Here is a 24,365-nt window from a genome sequence, read left to right as displayed (position 1 = left end):
GAGTGTGTTCGCGTTACACTGTTACGTGACTGGTCAATTCTATCCCCATTCTAGCCCCCCACAGTCCCAGCGGCGGTCACAGGTGTCAGTGCAATCCGACAGCTGGGGCACCCATCCATCCATCCAACAAAAGTCTGTCAGTGAAGCTTACAGCGTCTGCTTTCTTATTCCCAATGCAAAAACCCAGACGACAGCAGCCACCAACCCCGAACGGGGTCGCATTTAGATAGCCTTACAGACGGTACTTTACTGAGTACGTCGACCCAAATATGACCTGTCCCTGCACATTGCGCCTACACTTGCACCAGCGGCCCCCTAGTCCATGTCCATGTCCAGGTACCTGACTGTATGTATATGTAAGTGTATCTGTGTTGGGTACGCCACGGCACAAAGTGGCAGGACCTTCTACCCTGCCGTTCCTTGTCTGGGCCACTTTTACGCCGTACAGTAGCTCCCGGCACTCGACCATTCAGTCATTCAGGCCATTCTTTCATTCAAACCAGTACTCCGTACATAGCGAAAAAGAGAAAGAGTGAGGGGGGCTTCCCTTCAGGGCAGGGGCCATCCTTCCTTCACTTCAGCTGGCCAAACAGCTTCTTTTCTGTTGCCCTTTCTTTCCTTCTGTTGTCGTCTCCGCCGCCGCCGCCGCCGCCGTCGTTGTTGTCTTCTTCCCGTCGACTTCTTCTACCTCAAACTCCTGGCCCTTCAACCTTTCCCCCCTCCTCCTCCTTTTCCCCTTCTCGCGCTCCCTCCTCCACGCCATTGTTCTTTTGACAAGCCCTCGCATATTCTCTGGAATGCTCTTCTCTTTCCTCCCCGCCATCCTCACTACCACCGACTGAGCCTCCCGTCGTCATCGCTTGGCGTGTCCGGTTCTTCTTTTCGCTTCCCAACCTAACCTAACCCTTTTATTCGTAATACTAATATTATCCCACCTCACTATAATCTATACCTTACCCTGTCTGGCCTTACCTTGCTTCTCCCTGCCTCCTTACTCACCCGCCCTTTTCCACACAACGACAACCCCGGACATATTCCTTTCGCTCCTCTCACGGACCCCCCTCCTCAACCAGGGACTATCCTGCCTGTCATGTCAGTGTCCGACTGTTAAGCACGACCTGGACCTTTTCAACGCGGCTTCCGCTCTGCCATCTGCCCTCTTTTCTTTCGCCCACCAACAAACCACACAACTACCAATCTGTGAGACCTGCAGTCGTCGTGGTGCTCCTTTAAGCGCCAGCGTCGCACACGCCTCGTCTTCATAACACCGAACTTTGACCTACGTTGCACCTGCCACGTCTTGCACCACTCCGATTCGCACCCGCTCCGTCCTGTTAACGGCTGCGGCGGTCGTCACACGCCTGATGGTCTCTGCAGTCCGCCTATAGGCATCACGATACACCTGTTGGCCGCCATGGCTACTTCAACTGGACTCCCGCGCATGTCTTTCGGCGCCAACAAGCCCCTTGACTTGAGTTTGGATCTTCCCATCGTTCTACTGCCCCCTTCCGATGATCCCCCCACCCCAACCTACGAGAGCGACGAGGATGCTCAAAGGACACCTACCACAGCATCTTTACCACAGATCCCGGAGAGGAGCACGCGCCGAACCAACGATGAATCACCATCCCTGGGCAGCCCCAAAGTGCCTCGCCACCCTATTCCCTCTATGCAGGCTGCCTTCGCCGAGTCATTTCTTGAAGCCGCCAGCGGCAACCCCACCGAGAAACCAAAGTTAAAAACCGCCGATGCAAAGGTGCGTCGCGAAGAGCTCATCAGCCAAGAGCGGGAAGATGATCTGCCCGATATGCTCTGGCGCTATCGGCCTGGCCAGCAGCAACATGAGCTCCAAAAACTCATGGCGCAAATATCATTTGGTGTTTATCTATTACTCACCGGCATGGCCAATAGCGCAGCCCAGGTGGTTAGCATCCTCCAGGGACACATTGATGAGGTGGACGAATTTCTCGAGGTGGTCATGGAGGACTTTGAACAGGCATCCAAGGACCTAAAAGAGAGAATAGACTACCTGCGCTTGCCGATGGAAAATTTGGAGGTATTTGAAAAGCTTCTGGAAGATCGTAACTTCCGGCTGGAGATTGTGCAGGGGAATGAAAAGATTGAGCACATTGTCGCCCGCACCAACATTCAGCTCGAACAATACGACAAGGATGTCCAGCATGGACTGGCCGCGACACGGGATTTTGCGGTTTACTTGGGTCAGCAAAATTCGGGCAATTGGCGCCAGGACCGTCCGGATGTTGTTGACATTTACACCGCGATGAAGGGCAACACGGAGGGTTGGTACAACGCGTTTGTTGAGTTGCAGGCTCAGGGGAAGGAGTTGAATGCTCTGATCATCAAGCTCGGCAAGATGGTGGCAGAGATGAGCAAGAAGGCCGGTGAAGTCAGTCGAAGGACCTGGGTAAGTAGAAACCTGACCTTGAATATCACCAGGTCTTGTGCTAATATTGAAGTAGGCAAGCATTCCCCCCTTCACCTTACCAATACAAGGTGCTCGATCTGACGAGGCCTCACTCCACTCTCCCCCGGCTTCGCCCCCTTCGACAAGCGTAAGGCGGTCAACCCTGCGTGCCAACAGTGTCAGTGGTTCTGTATCTACCGGAAGATCAAGTTCAAATCCCACGTATTTTGAGATGCCACTTCAGCGGCCATCTCCGGCAGCCTCGCCGGATCGACAATCCATCCTCACTACTCAAACCGCACACACGACTAAAAGCGCACACACAAACAGGAGCGCGCATACGAGCAGAAGCAACCACACAGGCAGTAGCTCTCGCACGACAGGTAGCTTTCACACGACCCACAGTACGCGAACGACTCACAGCACACATTCAGCTCATAGTGTGCATGCGAACGCGCCAAAGCTGACCCTGGAGACGCCAGATGGTCCCGTATTTGAACCGGCCGAATCCGAGGAGATGGAGGTAGTCATCGACGATGCACCGCTCTATATCCTACAGCCAAGAACATATACCCCACAGCCTCCCGAACTTCTGCCATCTCCCATGGCCACGGATCCGCCCAAGCAGGAACCACAACGGGAGACACCAATGCCAACGAAAAAGAGTTCGCTCCGACAACGCGTTTCGCTCAAGACCACCCCGCCAGAATCAATCCAGATACCTCCACCAGCCTCAGAGCTTCATCACTCTCATGCTGGTCGAGAGTCACCCCAACAATACCAGGCTCCTGATTCAGCCTATGGCTCGGATTTTGATCAGCGACCGCGTTACCACACAGCGAATGAGCTTTCCCCACCAGTGCAGCCGCCAGTGCTACCTTCTCCACGATCTGAGCACCAATTCTATCGCCCTGTGCAAGCAAGCCCTCACTCTCCCCTTCAGCAAAGACCCCTTACAGCTGGTGCACAACCCAGATCTCCATATGCCCAGTCAGGGTACTATCCGTCTCATCAGAGAAATGCGCCTTCTCGTTTGGGAGGGGCCAGCATGCTGAGCACTGTGACGACCATGACATACGATTCGCAAGCTACAGCGAGTGGCGAGAAGCGACTGAAAAAGAAGCGCAGTGCATTTGGCTGGCTGAAGAAAGCATTCTCACTCGACGAAGAGGAGCGAATGGCATACGAGCAGCGGAGGCAGCAGCAGACGCCCAACATGTACTACGATGCCAGAAGTCCCAAGTTCTTAGATGGCAAACGGGTGACACCACGCTGAGATAACATGTGGTAGTCGACATTTGTGGCTTGATACCAATGCCATGGCCTTGGAGCTTAGGCATCCTGCAGGCTACAAACCTGCTGAATTCCCGCCCTGTCGGAATCAAACGATTTTTCGTTAATTCGTGGCACGCCGATCTTCGGTACATTTTCTAAAATCGCCCAATTGCGCGTCCCCTTGCCCCAGCTTTCGGCATAATGGTGCGACATTGATACCCCGGGCGAACACTGATCTTACATCATTGCATTTTTGCGCGTTTATAACAATCGCTACTTGCCCATGCGGCACCCTTGTCAACTATTAGGACTTTACCAGCATTTAGCATTTTTGTATATTTCATTCATGTTGCGTGGGATAGGGGGCTTGAAACTCAAGGGAGGAAGGCTGAACACCATCATCCAGCCAGCCAGGTGTCGGGGCGTTTTGCAACCAAGGAAGCGATTTATCATTTTGTCTGATGCATTTACAAGCCCTGTCTATCTACTACGTGCCCAAAACGGGCCCATAATGTACGATTCGACGAGAATCCAAAGAAATCACTGCCAGCAATGTCTGGCTCAAATATAGATGAAAATTTATCGACTCACCGATGTCGAACTTCACAATCATGCCTTTCAGTAAAGCTTGCAGATGTGTAGGCGTAAGTTTTCTATGCCAAGTTGAATTCGCGTTTAATTCCAGCTCGTTGTCAACACCTCTTCCATGTAGTTGTTACAACGTCGATATGTAACAGCAGGCTTTTCTCCAAGTAAGAGCTGTGCGTCCGCAGAAACCAGTGCGGATTAGAAAGTCGACAGTGGGCAGCTACATAGTACTTTGAATCAACTCTACGTCCAGTTCGCGCCTTATCGCCCCTCGCAGTGCGAACCAGTGTCTGCAATCTAACGGGTGGATAACAAAAGGGCCCTCTTTAATCCTGCAGGATTGTGCATTTACCCAGGTTGCTAACCAACGTGCTTTTGCACGACTTAGTTGAGTTATTGGAAGTACTAGGACCCGTAAAATGGCCTTGAAGCTCGACGGTAGCATCATGAAAGTGGAGAGGGTTGCGCATGATCAAGTCCAGCCATCATGTGAGGACACGTTGATAGGAGGTATAAATAGGAAGTCGCAATAAGATTGCGATTGCTTTGGGGGATTCAACACTACCTTCAAATACATTCAAATAGTCCATTGATTTCTCTCGGCTCCTCACAAACCATGGCCCAGGAAGCATCACCAGCAGCAAGGCAGCCTAGGACCTGGTTCATCACCGGCTGCTCGAGCGGCTTCGGTGAGATACTCGTCAGAAAGCTATGCGCCGAGGGCGACAACGTGATTGCGACGGGACGGCAGGCCGATGTCAAACTCGCGCATCTCCAGGATACCGGTGCCAAGATCATGGACCTTGACGTCTCGGCATCCGAGGACGTTATCCGCGCCAAAGTCGCCGAGGCGTGGGACTTGTTCCCTGGCGGGGTGGACGTCGTGGTGAACAATGCCGGCTACGTCCTTTCTGGTTTGATTGAGGACTTGACGTGAGTTTCCAACGCTCGTCCGAGAGAAAGGTTGGGCTCAGATGTTCAGAGGCTGATTATGTGAGGTTTCTTTTCTTCTTTTTAGGCAAGAACAAATGGAGCAGTCTTTCCGGACGAACTTCCACGGCCCGCTCAACATTTCACGAGCCTTCCTGCCCTTCTTGAGGAAGAGGGGGACGGGAACCCTGTTGTTCCTTGGGTCGCAGGCCGCGTGGCACGTTGATCCCTTCGCAGGGGCGTATTGCTCTAGCAAGTTTGCACTGTCAGGTTCGTAAACGTCCTAGACTCCACCCATGGTTTCCTTTTAAAACCCCCTTTGTGAAGTTGAAAGCACGAAATCACGACTTACCAGTTGTTTACTTTTTTTTTTTTTTTAAAAAAAATAGCCGCTGTCGAGGCGCTCTCGATAGAACTCAGCATCGTGGCACCGGGACTGAAGGTTCTGATGGTTGATCCGGGCCATTTCCGAACAAAGGTCTTCACCAAGGTCGCTGACATACCACCGCGGGTCCCAGAGTATGCGGGGCTTAGAGCTGCTGCAAATGAGCGGGGGAAAGGGTTTATCGGCTCGGAGCCTGGTGATCCGGAGAAGGGCGTCGCACGCATGGTGGAGCTTGTTCGCGGAGATGGTATGGCGGAGGGGAAGGAGGTGCCTTTGCGAGTTCCCATGGGCACGGATGGGTGGGAGAGGATCAAGGGCAGATGTGAGGCGGGGTTGAAAATGTGTCATGACTGGGAGGACCTCGCGAAGAGTACTGATTGGTAGATTGGGCTTCACCAGGTTTAAGCTGCGGTATCTATCATGCTTGCAACTCATGTAGTGGAAATCGATCAAATTAGAACAATTCGTGCGTCGTAATAGCACTTGTATGAATGGGCCCTTAGGACGATGATGTCCATCCGGAAGCAACTTCATGGAGGGATTGAGGTGTTATGTTAGCTCACCACAACCACGCATATTATAACTAACTTGAGCAGGTTATAGTGACAGCTATATGTATCTATCGAGCGAGTTTCTTCACTCCCCAATACCGTAACTCTTGACTCTACTGAAAAAGAATGGCTTGTCGTTCTTCAAGCCGAACTCACCCCAGTCGTCTGTTAGCCTGTTGTGGCTGAAAAAGCTCTTCCAAACAAGCTTGGTGTTCCGCGCGCCCTTGCCAGCGTTTCGCATTGACAGATCCATCCTGTAGATATACTTTGGCCCCACGCCCTCAGTCTCGACGAAAAGTTCTCCCTCCACGTCACTCAACGGCGCGTCTGGATGGTCCAGAGCCGAGGATAGTCGCCATCGCCCCTTAAGGCCGTGTTGCATGACGATGGATGGCAGGTAAGCTGCATGACCACCCCTATGTTGTTCCAGGTTGTCCTTGGTCATGTAGTGTACGACATCCCCTGGCTCGGCGGTTGTAAGGAGGCTGATGACGGTGCCATCGCGGAAGAAGCGGAGGTATCGGTAGTACGTAACAATATGCACCGGGCTGTTCCAAGTGATTTGGTTCGCGTTCGCCTGTCCGGCTCGGATGTAATTAACGGTGCTGATGTAGCAGCCGTTGTAGCGGACGCGAGGTCGATGCCGCCACAATTTCGACCAAGACGATGAGTAAAGCTCTGGCAGCAATGCCAACGTGGTGGCTTCGTTCTCATCAATACGTCTCTGCGTAAGCTCCTCCATGCTAACGAACTCATTGTCTTCAGCTTCATCATCTTGTTCTAGGGGTTCCCATGCGATGCCCTTTTGCCAGTGATAATGCATTCCGGCAAAACCAAACTCCGTACCCAGTGCGACACGACGCCAGATCTGTTGCTCAGTGGCAACAATGTAGGCGAAGCGCTTGCATACGAGCGACAACCGCACGAAGTCCCCAACGTCAAGAACTGCGAGGTCCTTGAAAATGTGAACAAGGATTTCCTCCGGGAGATCCGCAATGGGACATGGAGGCGCCGGGTCGCCCTCCACAGGCGGGGGCGCGGCCGCAACAGAGAGTCCCGAGAAACTTGCGATCAGCTCACTCATGCTTTGTTGCTGAGTCTCGGACAACTTGCCCGTCGTACTGAAGGCGGCGACCTGCGCATTTGACGTTGAGGACTGTGATGGTTTCGAGACCGCAGCGGGAAAATGTTTCTTTCTGTACGCCAAGTCTACCCGGTTGTCCAGCTATAGATATAAGATATGGTCAGATATTTTTCTACGCAGATCGGATCAAAGTGGCTCACCCTGAAAGCCTTCCGGTAAAGCTTCAAACTGTCGCCCAATTTGCCAATCGCCTCCTTTTCCACAGCTTCCTCGAAGTGATCAAGAGCCGAGACTAGCTCCTTTGCCTTTGGTGACGCAGGCTGCTCCAAAGTTCTCCCTGAAGATGTAGGAGGTGGCGGTTCGTCAAAAGATAAGGAGCGAGCATATTCCTCGTCTTCCTCAACCTGAGACTTCTTAACTGCTATGTTCTTAGAGCTTTCAGGCGGCACAGCAGCCTTGGATGATGATGGTGAGGGTTTCTTTGACTGAGGTGACAGCGCTTGTGGAACTGGTTTTTTGGATTTGAGCTCTGACTGCCATTGCTGCCGGAAAAACTCCAACTCGGAGTCGAGCTTTGGCGGGTTGTCCTCCATGGTTTTGGTATTGGGAGAATGGCTCAGGAAATTTGAGCTTCAAGCTACGAGACAACCTATAATAGCGACATGAGGAACGGTTGAGAGAATGTGAGGAAATGCGCGTTTGGAGGTGGGGGCTTGACGTGGTGAAGTGCTATATCAACAAGTCAGAGCGGATGAGATGTAGTTGAGGTCGACCACTCATCATCGACGCTGCGTGGTAAGCAAGCACGCCGAACTGGAGTCATTCGGCGTCTGGCCCACCGGGGTCTTATCGGTGACATTTAGTGCAGAGTGGCACATCTAAGGCTCCACAACTGTCTCAACCAATTAGCAGAAGGAATCGGCGAGTAACGTTTGGAGCTCGGCTCGGCCAGCAAGGTGCCCCAGCGCCACCCATCTCATTATCTCCGGCAAAATTTTGGGGGCAGGAGCGCGATGTCGCAGTCATGACGGGCGGACTCTAGCAAACGGGGTAAGGTCAAATTCGCCCTTTCCCCCTGCTCAACCAAAAAGGCTCGTGAAAGCTCGCCCCCTCATCCATCTTTTTCTTCGTCCTGACAGCTTTTCTGGCTGCATCTTGCGATACAACACCGGATGGGTATTGCATCTTTATCCCGCTCCGATCTCTCCGACCATGCAAATTGGTCTGCGATGAGTACCAATTATCAAGTTCCCGGAGGCCAAGGCTACGACAACTTCGACCCCGATGACTCTTTTGCCATGGCGCGAATAATCCCGACGAAGGACAACGATACCGCCGGCGGCAGCGGCGGCGGTGGTGACGATGACATCAGCGCGTCGCAGAAGATGGTGTCGGCAATGTCGGGTAGTCTCTTGACTTCGCTTCTTGGTAAGAGCAGCTGACGGATTTCGATTCAACGATCTTTGGCTAAACATGACCAACTACAGTAACACCGCTCGATGTTGTACGGATACGATGGCAGTCTCAGACCGTTACACCGCCCACTGTGGACTTTTCCAAGCTCGCTATGACGACCGCCAACCTGAAAGCTTTCAATACTAAAAATCTCGGAGTGACGGCATGCTGCAGAGAGGTCTTCTTCATGAACAACTCATCCGAGCTTTGCATAGCAATGCCAAAGGCGGAGGGAACGGCAACCGCGGTGGCGGCTGAATGTGCCGTCGAGGAGGTGGAACGAAAGACAATCAGCTCGACTATGGACGGACTGAGGAAGATTGCGAGGAATGAGGGGTTTACCAGTCTCTGGCGGGGTCTATCTCCGACATTATTAATGACGATACCTGGCAACATCATCTACTTTACTGGCTACGACTGGATGCGGTACAATAGGAAGAGCCCGATCGCACAAAGACTCAACGACGATTCCGCGCCTCTCGTCGCTGGCTCTGGAGCCCGTATTCTTGCTGCCGCGGCTGTCAGTCCGATCGAGTTGTTTCGTACAAGAATGCAAGCCACATCTGGCAACTCCGCGACAGGTCATCTTGCAAACACATTCCGGGGTATCAAGGACATGGTCAATATAAGCGGTTACACCTCTTTATGGAGAGGCTTGACCTTGACACTTTGGAGAGATGTACCCTTTTCGGGTATTTACTGGTGGGGATACGAGACAATACGGGGGAAGCTGACCGACATGCGTGAGACCCGCCGTGGACGAACTCTGGACCTCAGAGGTTCACGTACCCAGTCGCGCAGAAGATCTCAGAGCCGAGAAAACCACACAGAGACCCTGACCGACAGCTTTATTGCTGGTGCTGTCTCTGGCGGTTTTGCGTCTATAGTCACGATGCCGTTTGACGTGGGCAAGACCAGGACGCAAGTCTACCGCGACGCCCCCAACGCTGCCAAGTCGGCCGCAGCCGAGCAAGGCTCTATGGTACGCTTGCTCTGGCACATCTTTTGCACCGAGGGCATCCAAGGTTTGTGGAAGGGATGGATCCCCCGTACCTTGAAGGTTGCCCCAGCCTGCGCCATCATGATCAGCAGCTACGAGGTTGGCAAGCGGGTGTTTAGGAGTGTCAACGAGAAGTCGAGGCGGGATATTAACTAGTCACAACATCACTACTCTTCCTTTTCTAAGCATTGTTGGGCGTTGAGAGGGCGGTCTGCTATTAATTATCGGAGGGGAAAAGAACTCGAGCATGGAGTTTGCACGTCGAACGATACACGTCGTGTTTGGTTTATTAGACCTGGGAAAGCCAAAAAACTTGTACTATCTTATCTAGCGAATGTGTAATGATACCTCCCCCACAACGTGGCTTTGTGTCTTTAGAATCCTATAAGCTTTCCAGTGCACGATGACCAAGCTTCCTGCGAGACAGCTTAGTGACAAGATGCACCATCCAATGACGACCCTCCAAACCGCCTCAGATGCCCGGATGAAGTCACCACTTAATCCCGAACGACGCATACCTCAGGGGAAAACGCGGGAACGCCAAGCAGCTGGGGGCGCTGCAGGGCTGCAGCTCCCAGGTAGCTCCCCGCCCTTCCAACCACTAAAACTCACCAGGACGCGCCGTGAACAGCGGGTCACACAGGGGATTCTCGCGTAAAGGACTTTTTTTTTCTTGCTATAGCGCGTCACTGCACGCGACGGTCCGCAGACCGGCACTTCAAGCAAAAGGCTAGCCGGGGCTAAGAAATCTCGACTACATCTGCCGCCAACCTCTCGCTCCTACTCCAGTCCCTTCCCCTCATCGCCCATCTCTCAAATTCTTCTCTGTAAGCTTCGACACTATTTGACTAAGATATTGAAATTACGAACCAACTGACGACCAATTGACGCTTTCACGAACCCCCTAATATATTCTAAAATTGAGCGGCTACGCTTGGTCCAGCTCACAATCCTCCCCGTCCTTCGCCCTAAGCTAGGCCAAGGGACGCTCAACGCCACTACTATCTTCCTCTTCCCATATTTCTCCACAAAGGCCAACATGTCGACACTCAAGCGCAAGGCCGGCAAGCCTCTCGCCTCGGACAATAAGAAGGCCAAGCAGGATGGCAACATCATGTCGTTCTTCGGAGCCCCGAAGCCGGCGGCGCCCGCCAACGGTGGGGGTTCCACGACAGGGAGCGGTGCCGGGGCCGCCGAGACGCCGGCACCCAAGTTTGACAAGGACAAGTGGGTCGCTGGCTTGACGGCGGAACAGAAGGAGCTGCTCCAGCTCGAGATCGATACGCTTCACGAGAGCTGGCTGGCCCACCTCAAGGACGAGGTAACGAGCAAGGAATTCTTGGACCTCAAGAGGTTCCTCAACAGGGAAACAGATGCGGGGAGGAAGTGGTTTCCTCCCAGAGAGGATGTGTACTCTTGGTATGCTCATTTGTGCCTCTCTTTGATCCTCTCCCATGTTGGATTGTAAGTTTTAACAAATGGCTGTAGGTCCCGTCATTGTCCTTTCAACAACGTCAAAGTCGTCATTCTCGGCCAGGACCCCTATCACAACCATAACCAAGCCCACGGCCTCGCCTTCTCCGTCCGCCCACCGACCCCAGCCCCCCCTTCGCTCAAGAACATGTACATCGCCCTGAAGAAGGATTACCCATCCTTCTCCCCGCCCCCTAAGAACGGCGGTCTCCTCACTCCCTGGGCGGACCGCGGCGTACTTCTCCTCAACACCTGTCTGACGGTGCGTGCGCACGAGGCCAACTCGCACTCGAATCGCGGCTGGGAGCGCTTCACGCAAAAGGTCATTGATCTCGTCGCTGCGAAGCGTTCGCGCGGTGTTGTCTTTATGGCCTGGGGCACGCCGGCAGGCAAGCGCGTCGTCAAAGTTGATGCCAGGAAGCACCTCGTCCTCAAGAGCGTGCATCCTAGCCCGCTCAGCGCCTCAAGGGGCTTTTTTGACTGTGGCCACTTCCGCAAGGCCAACGACTGGCTTGTCACGCGGTACGGCGCCGGCGCCGAGATCGACTGGGACCTCAGCGAAGCTAAGAAGCTTGAGACACCCGCGGTGGAGACCAAGAAGGTTGAGACCGACAGCAAGGACGAAGAGAAGGGAGCTGAGACAGAAGAGGAGACTGAGGTCAAGGCTTCGCCCAAAGAGGAATAATGTGGACGGGACCGCGAAGGAGTGAGTTGATGGGCGTTTGGACTGTATGGTTGTTGGGGTTGTGGACTGAATGCCCCCCCCCCCTTTATTCCTTTCTCGATATTTAGGCCGTTCTTCTAGGATTGGCTCGGATCATGACTTGTTTTATTAGATGATACAGCCCATTAGAGGCATATGAAGAATCACGTATAGATGCATGTCAGGGATGGCTGCGGTGGGAGAGGAGCTGCGTGAGTCTGGGTTCTGCAGAAGACCAAGAGGATGGATGAAGTACCATCCATCAGCAAATTGAACTCATTTCTGTCTTCGTCTTCAAAATACTTTATGGATTCTGGTACCCTCCAAAAGTGTGCAGGGCCTTGAAGATTATTATGTTTGCTACCTAATGATTGTTTGTACAGCTACAGATATTACAATGTATCGCTAGTTCTCCGGGCTCCCAAAACCTGCTGACAGAGAGGTATCCTGCTGAAGCAGTTTACCAAAAGTGGCAAGGTTAGCACTTGCCAAGAGCGAGGAAGCGGTGTTTCCGCTGGTAAAGCCATGCTGACCTCCAGATGTGGCGTTGACGATGCATGTTGGATTTGCAGTCGAAACCGCAGCAATTTGTAACCGCTGCTTTGGAAAAGGTTGGGCACGTTCACTTGACCCGGTAGCCATTATATCATTTTACAGCAATATATGAGTTGATGGAGTCCTGTACGAGGAGAATAGAACTCAGACTGTACATTCAAGCCACACGTATAAGAACTTCAACTGATGTATTGATATACTGTAGGGTAATCCTGAGCCAAGACGGTCCTTGATAAGGGGCAAGCTGGTCTCCGGCGTTGTTTGCGGGCCCCGGATGGGACCCACCCGGTCGCATTAGGTATGCTCCGTATCGGGGCTTCTTGGTCGGCAGGATGACCGAGCAGGTGCCCGATAGCGGAACTGAGTCTCGGGGAGTTTGTTGGCCCTTGCGGGTTTTATGCAATTGAGCTTATTTCAAGCTGGCCTGCAAGCTTGAACCCCTACATTCCACCGAGGTTGTCGCAACAATGTTGGATCGCGTTTCGCTGGTCACATGTCATCTTATCGCCAAATACAAATGGCTGGCCCTTGCTTATGTCATTTGAAAAGGAACTCAAGGGTCTTAACACGTTGGGAGAGATAGCAGATTGGGTGCTGCGCTATGCTACCGGTACCCCTTGCCAGTAAGTCAAAGAGACCTGCAGCGGTAATTGGCATGTTAAGATTTCTGGTTGTGTATTCGTCGTGCCATTGCCAAAGCTGCTGAGATGGTTTTGCTCGCCAAACAATTGAAAATGGCAAGTTTGAAGATGGTTTTTCGCAATAGAGCGGCGGCTCTCTCCCCAATTAGAGCCAAGACCTATAGAAGACATCGTCCGATATTTCAGTTGGTCATGCAGTGGAGTATGAACAGACATTCTGACGTCGATGGATCGGCAGCATAGCCAGTGGTTTTTTTCTTTCTTTCTTTCTTTTTCTTCTTCTTTTTATATCGACAGGCCCAGCTAGAAGTTTCGCATCGGCTCTGGCCACTCAGGGCTAGGAGAACAAACGCACAAATGCAAGCAAGTCCTTGAACCCCTTGGAGGTGCGTTCATGCGGATTTTGCACAACTAATGATCAGTGTGTGGGAAGACATGGGGAGGCTCGAGCGCTGTCGCACTCGCCGATGAATGGTTTGAGGGAGCCCATGGTAAAGTCATGTCCTTCCAATGGCATCATGCTGATCAGTAGTCGCCGAGAAGAGAGCATGCATTTAAAGAGAACCACGGTAGCGAGATTCCATCAGCGCGACATTTGCTGGGATTGGGACATCAGTGAAGTGCAAAGGCGTCCAATGCAGGTGATGAGAAAAGGGTGCTGCTGCCCGTCAGGCTTGACAGCACCCTTGGGTTGGTGCCAGCGCACGCCGATCAAGCGCACAGGACATAACCAATGACTTGTCCCAACGGGGTGCTTGGCTCAGTGGATGTGCTAGACCCGGTTGTCGGTGGTGGATGGGGCGATGACGAGGATGTGCTGGCAACAGCCAACTCATGCGTGCCCTCACACAAGAACATACTCGGCCTATAATTGGTACATCCTGGCGGGCTGGGAAGCTGCTGATTTGCTTTAGATTGTGTGTCAGAGGCAGATTGATCTGAGTAAAAGGGCTTTTCTAAGCCGCCGGGGTGGCGTCCTATCCGGGCCGTGGATGGCGGTACTGGAATTGGCTTGACAAGTATGAGCGGCACGGCGGCGCCCCAGACTGATGGTTCCTTTCTCGGATGGCGCATCGATCTTGCCATTTCTTCTTCGTCAATTGACTCTCATGAATGCCTCTGGCACGGGTGTCGAGCCGCGTTGGGTCTTGCTGGAAGTGGGGCGGACAGGCGGGCGCCGGAAGTAACCAAGCGACAGGTTCGAGACGCGTCTCGCCGTCCTAGTAGTCATCATGCTATGCCTTATTGATTTCCCGGCCGGGGTGCTGCGAGACACGACATCGACGAAAGTGGTCCATGACTTTAGGAGAAGATGTAACACGGTACAAATATCTGGAGCTTCAAGTTTGATTATGATCTGACATTCGACCGAGGGGCGACGGCGTTGGCTTGAGCAGGGCTATTGAAAATGATGTGAAAACTGGCTGCCGATAACGAAGCCGTCCATGACTAAGTTGATGCTGTGCTAATTAGTGTTGGGTCGAATACTCAGTTGGAAAGTGCCGAGTGGCGCGGTAAGCAGTGTTGCGATTTCCCTTGCCTCTCCTAGGCGGGAATGTAGGAGAGCAAGGTTCAGCTGCGAGATGAGGTGTGCGCTGTGCATACTGGTGGTGTAAAGGGGAGGGGGAGGGGGGATAGAGAACAAGGAAGGTGCCTTTATTTTTTTCCCCTCCTTCCAATCCCTTCCCTCTCTCCTTCCCCCTTCTTGATGTTCTCTACATCTTGCAAGCGTGGCAAGCGCAATGGTGCTGGATCTTGCTGGGCTGGGCAGGGCAAGTCGAGTCAAAGAAACTCCAGAGCAAACAGGGTCCACCCCCACTGGACAGCAGGGCCGGGTGGGTTAAAGTGAGAGACTAGGTAGTAGAGGGCCCAGAGATGATGAGCGGCGGCAGGAGTACAATGCACCCACTACTTGAATGTAGTAGTGCCTTATGGGGAAGTAGACGGACCCCAGCCAACACAATTTGCATTGGACCGAACCTTCGATCTTTCACTTTTTCTCCCTTTCTTTCTTAGTGGCTACTACCATAGACAGACAGATACAGCCCACAATACCTTATGGATACCTCGTCAGAGAAGGTCAGCCTCCAAAATCATGACCGGTACTACGGTGGAAAGGACTCAAAGTCATTGATTACCTCACGGATCAATAAGACCGGATCTAACGGACACCGGGGCTCAATTAAGGTGCGGCCGACAGTTGGGGTTCCCACGCTTGACTACACCAAGCAATCTGTAGCAGAGACAGTGTGTCTCGAAAACGATCCATGAATAAGACAAGGCATGGTCTACTTTATTCCACCTCGTGTGGAAGGAATGCTATGTACCGCCCCTTGGCATGCCTTCGGGTGCCATACAGTTGAACTAGTTGAAGCCCAAGAAACCGAACGAGATCAAGCTCTCAAGTACAGACACTTGACTTCGGCAATCAGCCTCAGTCTTCTGACTAGGTATAACAGCATGTCAGCGATAGGCGAATGGATCTCACATTCCCGATGCTCTGACTTGTCAGGACTGCAGATGAGCAGCTGGTGCCTCCCATCTACCTGCCTGTCTGGTCTGCTGCATATGCTGACACTGACGCCGGAGCTGCTACATCATCCCTTTCATCTGAAGTTGTCCTCGCTGACGGCATTGCATACAAGCGCTGCATTACATCTATCTTTTCCCGGATGCATGGAAGTTACTCCCAGTGTCTTGCGCGTCGTCTCTACTCTGGTGCTCTGCCGAATGTCCTCATCCCGGCGCCGTCTTCTGCCTCTCCGTCATTCTCATCACCACCTTTCCGCCTCTCGTGAGTCGTCCAGCCACCGCAACGCTCATACCGTTATCCTTGGCCGTAATACCATGGTCGCCTGAGGTCTGAGTGTGTTCCTCGAGGTCTTAAGCCTTCTGCCCCCACTGCTGCATCTCCGCCCAACAGTACATCGGATTTAATCGATTGGTTCAGGTCGTTCACCGCGTATGGTACCTGTGCTTTTGTCAGGAGGTCCAGAGCGAAGGTCGTGGTCGAAGTCGGCCAGGGCGTCACCTGTGGGTGTTGGCGGCGGCGGCCCTTGTGGCCTGTGGCACTAAGCCGGGGTCCTCTTTCCAGCGATTTAATTTCATTTCAGGGCCTGTCTGCCCCTCCCTCTCCCACCTTTGTGTGTTGTGCCTGATACTCGGTGCCATTAGCACCGCCTGAAAAGCCACACACTCTCAAGAAGTCAAACAACGGCCCAGGGACCTTGCGAGCCTACCATACGCCGCCAACAAGCCTCCAAGGAACGCTGCACACCACACTGCACTGCACGGAGCACAGAATCCCAAGACCCACGGACTGGAAGTTTCCCCTAGCGCTTTGCATTACCGCTATTCCTTATTGGGCAGCCTCGTCAAGGTCTCCTTCAGGTACCCGACTGCGTAACCGTCGCACAGAAGGTACCTATGCCCAGAAAATATAGACAGGGGAGACAGTTCAAAAAGAATTTATAAAAAAAAAAGGAAATAGGAAGGGGAAAAAATAACAAGAAAAAGAAAAAGAGACAAGCACTGGGCAGCAGCCAAGCCTCCAGGGACCCCCCCTCCAAATAGTCCCATTTCCCACTTCTCCAATTAATAGCCCGCCGCTTGCGTTCGCCCCTGAAAGAAAGAGAAAGTGAAGCTGTCTCTCTTTCGGTCCTCATCCAAGCAGCTGGACATTCATCACCACTACTACTATCCACTTTCCTCCTCTCGCTTTCCGTTTGCTGAAGACTTCCTTTCGTTTCTTTGAACCCTGAAATCTGTCTTCCCGATACCCTCGAGTCCTTTATCCCTTGTGTGCAATTTCTTAGTGGGATGCTTCCGTGGGGCACCGTTTTAACGACGACATACTATTGACTTGCGACAAACGCGCCTTTCCCTTCGTTGACAATACCTTCCCCATACCGCGACGCCTTCGCGACCACTCACTCTCCCACCAAGGCAAGCCGAGCTTGTAACACTCAAACGCCCTGCACCTTACTACTCGTCGAGGTAGTTACAACAATCTATTCCACCTTTGCCCGTTCTTCGAATGCCTTGTGCTCTCTCTCGCCCCAAGTTGGAATCGCCGTTTTGAAGGCAGTTTCACACCGCCAAGATGCCTAGCCTCTTCTCTCGCTTGAAGGGCAAGGACGGTCCGACGAAAAAGAAGAAGGGCGCGAATCTCGATGCTGCTGATCAGCTACCCGCGAAGCCACGATGGGATGACGCTTACACGAGAAAGACAGTCGAGGCGGAGGAAATTCAAGACCTGATACGACGTTGCACAGAGGAGCTCAAAGCACGAGGTACGACCTCCTCATATGCTTCCTAATCGTTGCGATCTTTCGCACTCACGGATACTGACATGTTTTTTCCACCTCTAGCGCTGGATCACCCCTTCCTCCTACTGCCATTCCGTCCTACCTCGGACCCTAGTGCTGTCCGTACTTTCATCCGCCATTTCTTCGATGGCAGCCAACCTCTTCGAGGCGAGTTCTTGTCACAAGAACTGCGCATGACTGAGCCTATGGTTCGTGCTTCGATTATTTAATTGTTTTATTCCCGGTGATACTAACATAGTCGAAGGTTATTGCAGGCGTAGTAAAGTGGTGCTGGAGCCGACTCCAGGGTGGTGTTGTCGGCTGGGATGCGTACGAGTTGTTCAAGGTTGGCGAGCAAGGTATGTTACATGAATGCAACGACTACAAACAAAGCACAATTGTGGCTCATGCGCCTGCTAGACTCAAATATGGCGAGAGACTCCTTCAAGACGTTCATCCCCCTCAGTGTCGACAATGGTGCTCGGTCGAGCATTATCTTTGATTTCTTCGATCTCCTATCGGCAATCGCTGCTCACGGTAAAATGAACGGCCTGGGCGGACGTAAGCTCTCTCGCACAGCTGCATGGTGGGCGTTCGAGCAAAAGGACACGGGCAGTGGCTTCGAGGGTGGTTATAAATCCTGGGCTAGGTGAGTAACAATCCTCAGACGAATGGTTGAGGCTAATAGTAGTAGCGCCGCCGATGCGACGAGCCATTTGTTCTTCGCATACCTTCGATCTCTGGCGCCCCAGAAACCGTCGCAGGGCAGCATTTCTATGCTTCCAATGTCCCTTCAGAAGCTTCTGCAAGAAACCGAGTACCCCCCTCAAAAGCCATCTCTGATGCAATCATCTACCTATAAGGTGGTTATGATTGTCGACACAGTCTCACCGACTCCCTTCGCACTATTGAGGCGGGCGAATCATTTCCAGTATCGCGAAGAGGATCGTGCTTTGCGAGAATTTTCCGAGTACGAGGATCCAGTGAAGGCGTTGACCGAAGAGTGCCGCCGTGTCTTGAAGGCGATTTCTTCCGCCAACCAGTCGCAAGTCTCTAGCTCAAAGCACTCAACCAGCTTGAGGGATGCCTCTTGGTCACGGTTTGAAGACATCGGTTTCACCAGTGCTCTTGAGGATGATGAGGACGATGATGAAGCCGCCGCAGCCGCTCGTAAGCCGCAAGGTCTTAGAACCACGCCGGCGTCTGGTGGCGTTGGTCTCGGAAGGCCGACTACGCCATCTTGGGCTGATTTCTTGTCGTCTGGTTTTGTCGATGACAGTCCTCACAGCCCAAATATGTTGCTGCCTCCTGACAAGGTTCTTCCACCGATTGAAACAACTGTCCGCCAACGAAGCTCGCAATCGCACAACCCAAGGTTAGAGTCGGATCGTTTGGAACCTGGCGAGTTGGCAAGCATTGCTCGTTTCGACCTGGATGAGGCCTTCTGGTGGGTCTGGATGAGCAGTCTTGCTCCTGAGGAAACGCCAGAAAGAAAGTCTGCCTTTGGTCGCTGTGCTGTGATCGAAACGTCTATTAGAAGTGGACGATGGCTTGTCATGGAGGAGATGGTGGCGGGAGCTGCTCCTGAGCCTCAGGAAGGCGCCTACATCGCCGAGAAAAAGGGCTTTTTCAGTTGGACACGACGAAACAAGGGTGTCAACCGTCGCAAATCGACTGGCAAGCATGCTTTAGAAAAGGACAAGAAGAAGGAGGACCCGAACACTAGCAAATCAAGTATTGGTCCAGACCAGCAAGCTCGGATCCAGGCCGCTGCCGCACAACTTCAAGCTCGCCAGTATCAGGAGCAGCAGCTGAAGCAACAACAACTGCTGCAGGCACGCAGGGGACGTAATGACGCGTCGGCAATGGAGAAGACAAACAGTGTTTTAACTCTGCAGCCCGACATCATGCGTCAGGCGTCTCCGGCAATGAAGTGGGCCAACAAATACGACAAGGAAGCTATTCGGGAAGCCTATCTGGCAAACAACACCACCGGACGCGGCATTGGGGTCTCCACCATGCAAAGAAATGGAAGTAATGGTAACGACGAGTATACAAACGGCCACACTAATGGTGATGAGCTTCGCCCTGAAGTCCCTGCCAAATCACCGTCTATACAATCCCAACTCTCGCCGTTGAATCGAAACTCTCCGGGAGTCTTCCGGTCGCCATCTCCTCTATCACCCCGACAGAACGATACACCCCTTACCCCTTCGGAGAGGGGTACAGAAACCCCGAATGAACTCCAACCCGCAGAAAGATTTGAGTCGGGTGGTCGCAATTCGCCGTTGCCGCCGCCGAAAGACTCGTACGAACAGACTCGCGAAAACATGTTCTCGCCGGAGCCGGATGCCAACCCTACGGACAAGAAGCAGAAGAAGCTGCACAAAGAGAAGACCGGCGGTGGTGGCCTCCGAAAGCTGTTTGGTCGTAACAAGAACCGGAACTCAAAACTTCCTGAGAACGCCGCTGCAGATGTGAACGGTATGCTTCAGCGCGATACAGCAACTCCTGAGCCGCCAAAGCCTTCTCCGTCTCCCGTTCCCCAGCCCACTGTCATTGAGTCTAACCTCCCTACACCAACGCCCGCGGAGGCTTACACCACGCCAATGGAGGCGCCTCAGCCATTCCCTGTTGAGACCCAAGCTCACGAGCCGCAGTACGCGCCGTCGGTTGATGAATCGCTCTCTCGCGTCGATACCGAGGATGCCAACGAGGCTAACCACGAATTTTCCCGGTTCGATCAGGGTCCTTTGCAGGATCAACCCGCGTTCGTCCCCGACGATTCCTCTGAGGACGCAATCCCTCCTCCCATTGCGAGACACGCGAAGACGCCCGAACCGCCCGCGCAAGCCTCGCCCGTATCCCCGGACGACGGTCCCCGAAGCCCTCTTGCCCAGGATCGGTGGGCTCAGATCCGCAAGAACGCTGCTGAGCGTGCGGCCCAGAGACAGAGCGAGGAGCAGAGCCGTGGTGGATACAGCAAGACCACTGATGGCGATGACGACACGAGCGGAGAGGAGAGTGAGTCAATTAGAACCCCTGACAATGGAGAACCCAAAACCTAACAACTCGCAGCAATCGAATCTCGTGTAGCTCGTATCAAGGCGCGTGTTGCCGAGCTTACGGGCAACATGGAGAATTCCACCGCCCCTGGTGTTCGAACTCCTCCCCCTATCCGCCGCTAAATTGATTGAAAGGCCGATTCGAGGATGCATGAACTTGTTTTCAGTTGACTGTTCTTATTTTATTTTTTGAGATGACATTGTATCACCATCGTCGTCGTCACGAAAAAGCGCCCTTTTCTTCCGGTCTTCAATCTTCGAGATTAAAAGGATGTGTCCGACTTCTCGGATCCCTGGCCGGATCTAGCCACTTCAGTAATTAGTCGCTAATACCTTTCTGCTGTTTCTTTTTCGTTGCGGGTTATTACACAGAAGATGATACCACTAGAACAGCAAGCCGGGACGCACAACTTTCAATGGCAGTTTCTATTTTTTTGTTGATATCTTTTTACATCTTTCTTCCAATACAGGCGGCGAAGGTCTGAAGCAAAGAGGAGGGGAGCGTCCATTGGCGGGGGATATTCGACATGGCCCCAATTTCTTCAGTTAACGAGAAAAAGAAAAGCTAGTAGTAGTTACTGCCCCAAAAGCAAACGAAGCCCTTCCAATCAAGCTACACATATGTCAGTGACTGTCTGTCCTTGTTCCCGGTTTGTTAGGGAACCTTTTGTTTTCTTCCTCAACTTTGTCTCAGACATTGTTGCCAGGGAACGTGCTGTAGAACGAGTAGTTGCAACGAGAGTCTTTTTCACAAACTTAATTTTTTTTTTTTTTCAAAACGTAGCCGTACACAAAGAGCCCAATGCCCTACATCCGGGACTTCCCAAAACGCCAGCGCTGAATATGCTTTGTTTCCTCCACTGCTTGCCTCCCCCTGTCCTCTCTCTTTACGCCTCTAAACTTCTCTCTTTACTGTCTTCTGCGTTCTTATTGGTAATCATGTTTGTATTCGTACAAGCAGTATAATGCCAATCAATGCCCGATGCCGCCAGCAACCCAGTTGTTCCACTCCGGATTTCCTGGTTGAGGGAACAAGCCTTGGTCCTGTTGCGGCACAGGTGCAGGTGCAGCCTGGCCCTGCTGACGCTGTTGTTGCTGGCGCTGCCCGGCCTCCTCCTCGCGGCGATGCTGCTGCTGTCTTTGTTGCCTATAGTACAGCAAAAGAACGAGGGAGAGGGCAAGGAATACAATGATGAGGCTCTCGGCAATGCCATCGTCCTCAAGTGGGTTGCCATCAGGGCTGCCCCCGATGGTATCATCAAATATGTCCTCATAGTAAGGGTCATCGTACAATAATTGGTCGTCTTGTAGAAAGTTGGCGATCCACTCACCGAGGGACCAGTCCTTCTTCGGCTCTATTATCGTGTTAGTAATCATCCGAAGAGATTTTGTTACAAGAAGGTGAAGGCTAGGTGCTTACTGGGGTCGTCCTGAATAGAATGAATAGGACCGTGCGTGAAAGTGTTCCATGCGCTTCTCATGCGCAATTTGAGTAGGCTGAGGGTAACTGGGAGGTAGGCCTCCTCGTTGACTTCCAGAGCTTGATCGTAGTACCTCTTGGCCAGATGAAAATCCTGTGTCAAGCCAATACCGTTCTCGTGCATCCATCCCAGATTCCAAAGAGCTTGAGCGCTCTGTGAATAATCCGAGGCACCGGTGTAGCACTGAACGGCCTTGTTCACATCCGGCTCGGAGCCGATACCGTAAAAGTAGTAGTCTCCCATCTTAACCTGCGAATCTACGTTGGCCTGTCTTGAGGATCTAGTCCAGTACATAAGGGTGAGCGTAGGGTTATTTAGCAAGCTAGGACGGGCGTGGCTGAGTGCAAGCCATTGAGGCACCGGGAGCCAGTCGGGCAACGGCATGCTCGACTTCAGCGGGTCAAGAATGAAAGCAACATTGTTCTGCGCCCGTTCGTAACCCTGCTCTGCGGCCATGACGTACTCCAAGAACGCCAGTTCATGATCGCCGTAGTAGTATGCCTGATTTGCCTCAGCCCATGGAGAGACCAAAGGTTCAGCCTTTTCAGCGACATTCTTGTAATACCCCAGGGCCATGGAGCAAGTCTTGTCTCTGCCAACACCGTGGTAGACCATCTCAGCAAGATAATAGTGGGCTTCAATTTGGCCGTATCTAGCCGCCAACTCGAAGTAGTTGTTTGCGATACGAACGTCTTCTGCACCGCCCTGGTCAAGGTAAAGGACGCCAAGTTCAATCTGTGAAGGCGCATAGTCCTGTTCGGCCGCTGCCTTGAAGAGATCGGTAGCCATGGCAATGTTCTTTGGCGTTCCGTACCCGTGCAGCATCATGAGACCAAGGCCATGCTGCGACTGAGCATCTCCATGGGAGATGCCGCGTTCGAACCACCTCTTTGCTTGTTCGAAGCTCTGGTCGACTCCGTCGCCCCTCAGGTACATCCGGCCAATAAAGCCAGCAGCCTTACTTGCCGTCTTCTCGATACCGGGCTTGTGGTTCTCCATGATCCGCCCATCTTTTCTCCAGTATCGCTTAGCCACAGTGAAAAAGTACTTCCGGGCCAGGTCCAAGTCCCTGTCCAGTCCTCTTTGACCGTCATAATAGATGCGCCCGAGGTTATAGGACGCCTTCGCATCGCCCTTCTGGGACATGAGGTCCAGATATTCGATGACGTCGTCGATGGCCGCATTTGCGTCTGAGTTGGGACTGACTCTGATTGCATTCATACCGGCGCTGGAAGCACTGGCTCCCTCGCCGTAAACTCCACCAAGTTCGTCAGCAATTCGATACGACTCGACCACCCACGCCATACCACCAGGGGGACCCGACCGATACCACTGTATCGCCTTGTCCGCTACTCTCTTGTAGTACTTGCTTGCAAGCTCACAATTCTTGGGTGTCGCAATGCCGCTATGATGTCGGTAGCCAACTGCCATCTCAGCGCGTGTGTCCCCCTGAATCGCCGCAAAGGTGTAGTAGAGCAACGCCTTTGCCTGGTCGGGGGCGACGACATGACCGATTCCCGTTGCATAGTAAAGACCAACCATGTATTGTGCCGTGCGGTTCCCATGGAGTGTCGCGAGGGTCTGGTAGTGGCCGAACGCGACCTTTAAGTCTCTGGGATGTGACCAGTTGCCGTAAAAGTTCATGTCGGCAAGAAGATAAATCGCATCAGAGTTGTTCTGGAGGGCAGATTGCTCCAGAAGCTTGACAGCCTCCAAAAGTGGCCCGCTGACCTTCGTCTCCTGTGCTTGGGTGTTTCCCGGGACCGGGGCGACTTTAAGGCTAGGTACGGCTTTAAGTGCATATCGAGCCACCGTCCAGAAGAGAGTGTATCTGCGTTCGCGTCTCGGGTAAATTCTCGGTGGCAGTGTCCGCAGCTGCTCCATGGCCGATTCAACGAACTCGGCCCCTGCTCATAAAGGTCAGTCTTACTATATCATCCCCCACCATTGCGCTTTCCGTACCGGGTTGCCTTGGAGGCGGTGCATCCTGCTCTGGAACTACATCGGTTTGAATGTGTGCATGACCTTCTTGTCCTTCTTTGTGTTTGTTCTCATTGTCAAACTTCACGACTTTTTGCGCATCGGAACAGAGCACCACGGCCGCCTGCAACAGCACTAATGGGCTATATGTCAGCTTCCACAGCTACATCCGGAGTTCAGCGTAGTGCAAGTTACTTACGGACAAGCCAAAGGAAAGAGCGTCTCATCCTGCGAATTTTATGTCCCAAGGTCGATCGCAAAGGTCCACGACATGTTATTCCGCGGCGATTTACTTGCGGAAGCCGGCGGAAGTTGGTTTGGCGGACGATGATGACAGCAGTGGTAGGAACAGCTGTCCTGGTTTAAGGTCCACGTAGATGAATTGGGAGCTCCAGGGCGACTGGGGGTTCGTGCACTGGTCGTGGTCTGATTGGACACAGGATTGAAGTATTGCTTTATGGGAGTTC

The 24,365-nt window shown here is 52.8% G+C and overlaps 7 protein-coding genes across 7 annotated transcripts; 5 read left to right on the top strand and 2 right to left on the bottom strand.

Moving 5' to 3' along the window:
* Positions 1-1,414: 1,414 nt before the first annotated feature.
* CTRU02_209913 (uncharacterized protein) lies at positions 1,415-3,701 on the top strand (the record flags this gene model as incomplete). The annotated part of the gene is made up of 2 exons (XM_036720729.1): positions 1,415-2,425; positions 2,481-3,701. 2 exons carry the CDS (start codon positions 1,415-1,417, stop codon positions 3,699-3,701), a joined length of 2,232 nt encoding a protein of 743 aa, XP_036587569.1.
* Positions 3,702-4,904: 1,203 nt separating this feature from the next.
* Positions 4,905-5,987, top strand: CTRU02_209912 (short-chain oxidoreductase; the record flags this gene model as incomplete). Its single annotated transcript, XM_036720728.2, has 3 exons — positions 4,905-5,221; positions 5,307-5,488; positions 5,608-5,987. 3 exons carry the CDS (start codon positions 4,905-4,907, stop codon positions 5,985-5,987), a joined length of 879 nt encoding a protein of 292 aa, XP_036587568.2.
* A 252-nt stretch (positions 5,988-6,239) lies between these two features.
* Positions 6,240-7,831, bottom strand: CTRU02_209911 (F-box protein pof7; the record flags this gene model as incomplete). The annotated part of the gene is made up of 2 exons (XM_036720727.1): positions 6,240-7,379; positions 7,439-7,831. The coding sequence occupies 2 exons, from the start codon at positions 7,829-7,831 to the stop codon at positions 6,240-6,242; spliced, it is 1,533 nt and encodes a 510-aa protein (XP_036587567.1).
* Positions 7,832-8,410: 579 nt separating this feature from the next.
* CTRU02_209910 (mitochondrial carrier) lies at positions 8,411-9,849 on the top strand (the record flags this gene model as incomplete). Its single annotated transcript, XM_036720726.1, has 2 exons — positions 8,411-8,666; positions 8,726-9,849. 2 exons carry the CDS (start codon positions 8,411-8,413, stop codon positions 9,847-9,849), a joined length of 1,380 nt encoding a protein of 459 aa, XP_036587566.1.
* Positions 9,850-10,732: 883 nt separating this feature from the next.
* Positions 10,733-11,851, top strand: CTRU02_209909 (uracil-DNA glycosylase; the record flags this gene model as incomplete). Its single annotated transcript, XM_036720725.1, has 2 exons — positions 10,733-11,112; positions 11,182-11,851. The coding sequence occupies 2 exons, from the start codon at positions 10,733-10,735 to the stop codon at positions 11,849-11,851; spliced, it is 1,050 nt and encodes a 349-aa protein (XP_036587565.1).
* Positions 11,852-17,167: 5,316 nt separating this feature from the next.
* On the top strand, positions 17,168-20,560 carry CTRU02_209908 (morphogenesis protein; the record flags this gene model as incomplete). Its single annotated transcript, XM_070205360.1, has 6 exons — positions 17,168-17,357; positions 17,436-17,581; positions 17,638-17,731; positions 17,793-18,021; positions 18,067-20,396; positions 20,451-20,560. 6 exons carry the CDS (start codon positions 17,168-17,170, stop codon positions 20,558-20,560), a joined length of 3,099 nt encoding a protein of 1,032 aa, XP_070061008.1.
* Positions 20,561-21,409: 849 nt separating this feature from the next.
* Positions 21,410-24,125, bottom strand: CTRU02_209907 (uncharacterized protein; the record flags this gene model as incomplete). Its single annotated transcript, XM_070205359.1, has 4 exons — positions 21,410-21,800; positions 21,857-23,825; positions 23,881-24,033; positions 24,098-24,125. The coding sequence occupies 4 exons, from the start codon at positions 24,123-24,125 to the stop codon at positions 21,410-21,412; spliced, it is 2,541 nt and encodes an 846-aa protein (XP_070061007.1).
* Between the last annotated feature and the right edge of the window lie 240 nt (positions 24,126-24,365).

This window comes from Colletotrichum truncatum (assembly GCF_014235925.2).
Source record: "Colletotrichum truncatum strain CMES1059 chromosome Unknown Contig_0006, whole genome shotgun sequence".
Taxonomy (NCBI): Eukaryota; Fungi; Ascomycota; class Sordariomycetes; order Glomerellales; family Glomerellaceae; genus Colletotrichum; species Colletotrichum truncatum.
This window is presented reverse-complemented; position numbering and strand designations above follow the sequence as displayed.